This window comes from Magallana gigas, chromosome 10, assembly GCF_963853765.1.
Source record: "Magallana gigas chromosome 10, xbMagGiga1.1, whole genome shotgun sequence".
Classification (NCBI taxonomy): Eukaryota; Metazoa; Mollusca; class Bivalvia; order Ostreida; family Ostreidae; genus Magallana; species Magallana gigas.
In genome coordinates, this window is record NC_088862.1 from 22,203,171 (window position 1) to 22,211,835 (window position 8,665).

General features: G+C 36.8%; 1 protein-coding gene across 1 annotated transcript; it reads right to left on the minus strand.

Annotated features, from left to right (window-relative positions):
• Nucleotides 1-800: 800 nt before the first annotated feature.
• Nucleotides 801-7,494, minus strand: LOC136271992 (uncharacterized). Its single transcript, XM_066072643.1, has 3 exons — nucleotides 7,324-7,494; nucleotides 5,616-6,893; nucleotides 801-908 (listed from the first exon to the last, which is right to left on the minus strand). The coding sequence occupies exons 1-3, from the start codon at nucleotides 7,492-7,494 to the stop codon at nucleotides 801-803; spliced, it is 1,557 nt and encodes a 518-aa protein (XP_065928715.1).
• Between the last annotated feature and the right edge of the window lie 1,171 nt (nucleotides 7,495-8,665).

Below are 8,665 nucleotides of genomic sequence, written 5' to 3' on the forward strand. Positions count from 1 at the left end.
ATATATAAATATATATGTAACATATTTTAACAATTTATTTTTATAGGGGTCAGTTTTGCTTGCCCCTCATCTGAAAACGTCCTTATAACGTTATATATAAAACTGTGTTTTGCACCCAAAACCCTGCCGTTAAAATTTACACAATACTTGACACCATTTTACAGAACTTATTTGTTTGTTATTAGAAATGATAAATGTAATGATACAAAAAATGCACGATATTATTTATTATTTTACTGACCACATAATGTCCTCGTTCATTTAGTACACACCGAGCCCGATAACGAACTCGATCATTAAAAAATTTGGAGTGAAAAAAATTAAATTTCTGGAAATTGTGTTGACCAGACGCTACAAAAGTATAAACTTGGTCTGCTGGCTGCTCAGCAAGTTTCACATCATTCGTCAAACGCATACAGAAAAAAACAACGGAAAACTGAAGTGGGACAGACAGACGGACGGACGGACAGACAGACAAACGGACTGACGGACGCAGAGGAAAGCTATAGTCCCCTCCGGTGAAACCGGTAGGGGACTAATAAGATAGAGGCGGTACAACGAAGAGCTGCACGATACATCATGGGCGACTATAGCAGGGAGAGCAGCGTAACATCCATGCTCAATCATCTCCATCTTGATACCCTGCAGTCCAGGCGGATAACATCACGAGCCACCATGATGTACAGGATTGTGAATGGATACATCGACATACCATCTAGTCATTTACATCCTGTAAACAGCTGTAATACTAGAGGACATACTATGAGGTTCCTACAACCATTTTGCCACTTAAAATGTTATCAGGACTCCTTCTTTCCAGCCGGAGTAGTAATCTGGAACTCACTTTCACCAGCCATAGTGACAGCTGATTCACTCGAGGCCTTCAAAGCCCGAATCAGCCCCAGATCCTACCCATTGTAATAATTGAAGATTTTAACCAGATTTTAACGAGGCCTTCCTCAGCATGATTTTAACCTTTTAATCATGTGCGATAATGCCCAACCTTGGTGCCAGGCACATTACTGGAAGAAGAAGAAGAAGATTCTGGTCTTCAGGGTAGTGGGTAAAAATATTTATGTACATTAGGCGATGCAGATAAACATGCTTCGAAAGAATTACTTTAGTTGTGAAATAAATCCTTAACTTGTGATACCTGGCAATTATGCAAGAACTCTTTTTGAAACTCCCCATTCTCTTTTGTTAGAACTTCTTTCAGATTTCACCAGAAAAGAAAATCTGTCTTCTGTTTGAGTGTATATTTAGAAAGGTTTATAGATGTAAAGATCCTCTGAAGAATGTCCACTTGATGTACAAAATTACGAAAAATGTGCTGTTGAAATGGGAATTCTTTTTCTTGAACATTTTGATTATGTAGAGTGGCCCAATTATTTACCTAAAATTTTTGAACATGTTCAACAACTTGTAGAAGACCGAAATGGGTCTGGGTCAGTAGGAGCTTTCAGTAGTGAGGACAACGAGGAAGGCAACAAACTGGTTAGACATTTTAGAAAAAATCTCTCGCGACGTGGGAACACCTATTATAGTGCAGTTCTTACCCCTACATGACTTAGAACAAGTTGAACAAAAATTATTTCTTCGGCTCATGTCAGTATTAAGTACTCCTACACAAAATTGATGGAGCCACCTTTTACAAAAAACCTCGCACTGAATCCAAGAAATGGGATATATTTCAGATGACTCAATAATTTTACAATCATTACCAAAGTCACATGGACTTGGTACCATTGGTTTACTGGTAAATACAAAATTGTAAATGCATCTCCCCACGTATCATCAAACAATCATTTGACAATTTACAAACTGAATGACCGACTGACTTGTAAAAGACTGGTCAAACTGAATATTATCACAGAAAAACGTTTCTACATTCAATACTGAAATAGAAGATCTGCCTTGATGATTATTTTCATCTACCCCCCCCCCCCCCCCCCCAACAACAAATATGTATGGGCCAATCACTCCTGCTGAATGATATGAAACATTACAGCAGGAGAATTGGCAAATGGCAGAATTTCTGTATGAAAATGTCAATCACAATCTATCTTTAAAACAAATACATTTGATAATGGTATTTTTAGAAGATCACTTTCATATTTTATAACACCACCAATATATAAAATAGAAACTCGTACATGTGATGTCCATCTGTGTAGCGGTGTAATATGCTCGTGGATGAGATCCAGAGACATAAAGTTTTGTCCAAAAAAAAAAAAAGACTTTCTTTATCAAATATATAAAAACTGCTATCGTTTGTAACATTTGTAAAAAGAGATGAAACAACACATGAATTTCTATGTGGAAAACAAACTCAAACATGTAAAATTGCACAATAATCAAAAATATATGTAAAAAAAAAAAAAATGACCACATCTACCAGAAGGAATATTACCTTCCAATTTTCTTAATAAAATGCCACCTGGCGTTTGAATGATCTTCACAACACCTTACATGTCATTTAATTTGACAACATACATTTTATTTGACATAGAAAAAGATGACAAATTAAGTCCACCCCAAACAAACAAACAATGTACTATCTAGCCCTCGCCTGGCACTACCAAAATATAAATAAGTATAACTATTTATTTGTAAACAAACATGTGGTACAAACATGTCCTTCTGGAGGAAAATAATTAATCTCATCGGCAACTGCATTCTTCCTTGTCATTCTTCTTAAGGGATTTGTTGAATGTATTTTGAAAGGCAACGCACGAAATTGTTTGTATGAGCTCGTCATTCACAGTTAAAAAAACCACGTAATAAACAAACAGGAAAGTGAACAAATATACCTAGGGGCAAGTCACCAAGTAACATACATATACATACTGTAATAAAGAATATAAACTTGTATGTGTGTATATTAATAATTTTACTTAAATTTGTATAATTAAAGGGTACCTGCAGCCCAGCCGATGTGAAACATATGTTAAAGAGTTTATTTACCAAAATTTAATGCAAAAAACCGCATCAAAATCGGTGCAAAAATAACGGAGTTACGCCTCTTCAAAGTGGCTATTTTTACCTGCATTGAGAAATTTAATCAAGAAAAAACAGAATTAGGCGATAACGAGGCTTCAGCGGAAGTGACGTCACGAGGTCAACGGGAGGGAAATTTCCTAACAAAGCTATACAAATTAAATTCGATTTTTCAGCCAAAATGATCGACATAGGTCTAATGTTTTGACGTATCTTGTTATTTTAAGTATTGTAGATCTAGAAATTTGTATCCGTTATTATTTTATTTCAATCAGATTTCTTTTTAAAGGATTTTAAAATTTGTTATTCTCGTTGCCTTTTTACCGATGAATATGATATCTTGAAACGCTTACATGGGCTGATTTATGTTCATTATTCATTTTTTGATTACATAATATCTTTCACACACGAGTGATCCGAGACAATGACACAGGTAAACTAACGAAGCCACTGCTCCAGACACACGTGTATCTGGGGTATGTATACACAATGTACACGAGTCTGAACAAAGAGAGTTTCACACCTCTAGACTGGTAAATTGATTTGTGTATAATTAGCTACTCAATTGTTAAAAGATAAAACAGAAAAATAAATTAGACTGTGTAAAATCAAGCATTCGTCAGCTAAAACATGTGTATAGTCCGTCAATCAGTGATTAAAGAATCATGCATGACACTATTAAATAGTAAAACTAATGTTCGAAGTAAATGCCTTTATTGTTACTTATCTAATCACTTAAATAATGACCAAAGTTACAATTCAGCAATTGAAACCTTTTTTATGTGATCAAGTAATTATTCGCAAGTAATTACGGTGGTCTTTATAATTTCTTATTTTATGAAGTGCAACTTTCTTTCGAGTGCTATGGTCAGCAATTAACCGCTTTAAATACATGTAACTCCGTATAGCTTAAATTGTAATACTGACAACGAATCATTATGAAATCTGAATAAACTGTAACATTTTGACAAAGGATGTAAATAAATGTAAAATTAAAATTTCATTATCGTATTTTTAAAAGAATAGGAGACAGACTTAATCATGCAGCCATCTTGGACTTGCGCCTTGATCCGTTAATAATCCCGTGTATGTTTGTTAAAGAATGCATACTGTTTCGATTTTTATTGGTCCGATATCAATATTATTGAATAATCGGGCGACATCATTTGTAATTTTATGCCTTATACGAGGAATAGACCCGAGTTACCTTTTACGAAATATCATTATGTATTATCAATATTATTAATCAGTTAATAATGTCACTGAGAAATCATTCGAAAGAATGGCAATATTAACAAAATATGTTTCTTATAACAATAATGCTTTGATAAATTGTCATTTTGCTCCATATGGTGTGCATTTATATGTAAAATGTGTTACACATTTGACGAAATTCATGAAGCAAACAATTATCTGAATTCGGCATTTTTGTTCGATAAAATACAGGTTAAACTCAAACAACAGTATAATTAGTCATCCAGGGTTGATAAGGAAATAAAACAACAGAAAAAAATGTTCATATATCGATAAAACAATGCAAGAAAACGAACAGTTTTCACACGATATTCCTGTTTCTCATACCGCGGCGTTGACCCCGTGACGTCACAGTTCATCTCGCGCCAAATCAGCTTGATTCAAAACTCGTTCAGGTGTGAAATCGGGTTTTCCCCAAATATCTCGAAAACTACTTATACGATCGCTGTAAAATTTTCAGGATGATGTTTTTACACATAGATCTCCATTATATCAAAAATTGACCGGCACTGCAGGTACCCTTTAACAGAAAGCTGGCATCCGATTGGTACAGAAATATATCCCACAATATGGCATGCCTAAACAAATAGTGTGTTAAAATTTCAAGCATCTGCGATAAATAGCTGCTGAGAAATCTTTGAGGAAAATTTGTTTGAAAATTTTGGCTAAAATAAACAAAGTTCTCATTTAACAGGAAGATGACGTCCGATTGGTACAAAAATATATCCCACGATATGGCATGCCTTAACAAACACTGTGTAAAAATTTCAAGCATCTGCGATAAATAGCTGCTGAGAAATCTTTGACGAAAATTTGTTTGAAAATTTTGGCTAAAAATAAACAAAGTCGTCATTTAACAGGAAGTTGACACCCGATTGGTACAGAAATATATCCCACAATATGGCATGCCTAAACAAATAGTATGTTAAAATTTCAAGCATCTGCGATAAATAGCTGCTGAGAAATCTTTGACGAAAATTTGTTTGAAAATTTTGGCTAAAATAAACAAAGTTCTCATTTAACAGGAAGATGACGTCCGATTGGTACAAAAATATATCCCACGATATGGCATGCCTTAACAAATACTGTGTAAAAATTTCAAGCATCTGCGATAAATAGCTGCTGAGAAATCTTTGACGAAAATTTGTTTGAAAATTTTGGTTAAAAAATAAGCAAAGTCGTCATTTAACAGGAAGTTGACGTCCGATTGGTACAAAAATATATCCCACGATATGGCATGCCTTAACAAACACTGTGTTAAAATTTAAAGCATCTGCAATAAATGGTTGCTGAGATAAATGCGACAGAAATTTTTGTTACGGACGGACAGACAGACGGACAGACAGACAGACAGACGGACAGACAGACGGACGGACAGACACACAAGGGTAAAACAGTATACCCCCTCTCCTTCGGAGCGGGGGTATAACAACCACTTGTTGGCTTCTGTCAGATAAGAAGCTACTGATCCACTCCAGGGTCTGTCCTCTCACACCATAGTGCTCCAGTTTGAGGGCTAGTCGATGGTGGGGGACTTTATCAAAGGCTTTGCTGAAGTCAAGTAAGACTGCATCTACCTGTTGGCGTTGGTCGAGGCTACTTGCTAGATCATGCATAGTTGTTATCAGTTGACTTTCACATGATCGTCTCTTCCTAAAACCATGTTGCTGGTCTGAGAGGATGTTATTTCTCTCCAGGTGATTGATGACATGGCTATGCCTCCTATGTGCACGACGTTTCCTTCTACTGAGTCTCCGAATGTTTCTATCACACCATAGTTGGCTGAATCGACATGAAGTGAACTTTGATGGTACGTGTGCATTAATGGAATGAGTGCAGATCTTCTTGAAGTCATTCCACATCACATCTACTGGTGCATTGTTGTTGGCATGTTGTTGAAATTTGGCCAGATTCTCCGCCAGATCAGAACTAATAGCCTCAGTGTCTGCTTTGGCCCAAAGATATACAAGTCTCCTCACTGGACGGCGTCGATGTGGCGTAGTGTTGATGTCAATTAATACAATGTCATGATCGCTAAGTCCTGGAAGTGGTCTTGCCTTATTAAGAAGGGATGGTCTATTTGTGGCAAAGATGTCAAGGATGTTACTACCACGTGTTGGGAAGTCGATGACTTGCTGACATCCAAGATCACTAAATATGTCTATAAACTGTTGATTGATGGTAGTTGGGTAGTTATGTCCCTCAACTGAATCACATGCCCAGTTGATATCGGGAAGATTTGCATCACCGCCAATCCATAATGTGTGATCCAGATGATTTCGGTGCAACTCCCTTAGTGTGGCGCACATTTTGTTTGTGTAGTCCACATCATTGTTTGTGGGTCTGTAGATGCTGCACACAATGATGGGTTTGCTGTTATCCTTAGAAGGGATTGACGCAGCAACCATTTCTGTGGGTGTATCTAACACAATCTCTGAGGCATCTATATTAGCCCTGGTAATGATGGCTACTCCACCATGAGAGCTGTGTGGACGGTCTTTCCTAGCATCAAAAACATAGTTATCTGGCAGGACCTCTCTCTCGTAGATGGTTGAGTTGAGCCATGTCTCACTGGCCAAGATGATGTCAGGGTCAGTGTTCTCCAGCATGCTCCAGAACGCCTCACGTTTGGGTCTAATACTCTGAAAGTTTATAGATAATATTCTTGCCTTGTTACTTCCTAGTGGCCTTTTGAATCTCCTCTGTCCATTTTTCGTCAACCATTAAATTAAAAAATGAAAATTTAAGACTTGTATCATGGCTGTGGTGTTTTTCCTTTGTAAGTAAAGTGTACAATAACTGGAGATACACCGATGGGCGGAGCCAACAAAAACTGAGCGTGTAAATAAGTTATTGAACACCAAGGTAATTTCAACATTTAATTTCTGACTTGCACAATCGTTTTCTAATAAAGACAATCTTTTGTCACTTCAAATAAAACATAACATAACATTTCTCATAAACTGATAATTGCAAAGTCATCAAGTTCAGCTACTGATATGAAATGAACGTGCAGTTGTTATATGAGCAAGTACTGCTACCACCAGCTTCCAATTTCTCAGGGACGCGTACGTTCATTTTGCTAGATATATCCACGAGATGTCCACAAGCTTCCTCCGGTTCTTTCTTTGGACATTTAGGTTCTGGGGGATCTAATGCTTTCGAGACCGTGCACGCAATATCTGCATTTCCGCGTTTGTAGGCCCGCACTCCCATTTCTGACCGATGTCCCGTTCGACCCATGATCTCCTGTTCATCAACTCCTTTTTGATAGAGGGCCGTCGCGCACGTTCTTTTTCCGGAATGGTTGGTAAAGTTTCCTTTAAGACCGGCTTTTTCAGATTGCCTTCATCATAGATTTTAGTTTATTAACACCGACTAGTTGCGAGCTGTAACGAGGGGGCGAACCTGCCAGTGGACGGCGGTAAAACGGTCCTTCGTTTCCCAAACATCCAAGTATATCTTGAAGAAGTTGGCCATGCAGCGGTCCCCTTATAAATAAAACAAAATACTTATATCAATTATAGCTGTACATAACATTCTTTAAAATAATAATTTGAGCCGAATTAAGCACGGAATTTTCATAAAAACGGAATAAAACGGGAGGTGGGGTTGTTGACTTACCAGGCTGACAGTAGTGTCGTATCTGTTTGTTAGGTAGTTCCTTGTGAGAGAGTCCTCCCTTGAATGTTTATGTTGACCTGCCCGTGAAATCAATGAATTTACCACGGTTATCCTCACCAAGAGGAAACTGATTACATTCTAAAGAATGATGTTCGTCATGCCCCCTCAACCCAAAAAACTTGCAACAGTAAAAAAACACGGTGTATTGAAGGGTTTCTGCGTTGTTCATCCCAAATATTCCATCAAAGTTTTGCATCAAAATAAGAAAACCGAACTCCCATACAGTTTGGAGTTGCCAACTCAACAAAACCTTGCATAAAACATTCATTTATATTCATAGGATCTGTACAAGGATTGTGTGAGTTTTTAAACAGTACATTGCCATCATTATTAATAATCTGATAAACCGCTGCAGAAGGCAAAAAAATTTTTTTCACAACTTTCCATTTTTCTGGGTGCTTGAAAATCATGAACATTATTTTGGGAAAGGAATTCATACTGGGATCTATATTGTCTCTTGCTTTGTAAAAGATCAACGCGTGTAGGAAAACATTGTTCTGGAGAAAGAGTATTATCATTTCCTAGCCACAAATTTTTAATCTGTTTTCAATGTGGAACATTAATATCTTTGAAATGGTTTTTCAACATAAATAACAAAACATCAGACTTATTTTCGTCTTGCATTTGACAAAATTCATTCATCTGAGATATAATGGGTTTCAGACGTTTAAGACGTGTGTGCTTTGCGGAAACAGAATGAAGAGGTAATTTAAACACCTTAGGTTTTGTT

Coding starts and splice junctions, on each gene's coding strand:
- LOC136271992 (XM_066072643.1), bottom strand. CDS start 7,494: ATGGGTCGAACGGGACATCGGTCAGAAATGGGAGTGCGGGCCTACAAA. Junction 6,894..7,323: donor ATATATCTAGCAAAATGAAC/GTACGCGTCCCT, acceptor ATAAACTTTCAG/AGTATTAGACCCAAACGTGA. Junction 909..5,615: donor GTGTGTCTGTCCGTCCGTCT/GTCTGTCCGTCT, acceptor TACAATGGGTAG/GATCTGGGGCTGATTCGGGC.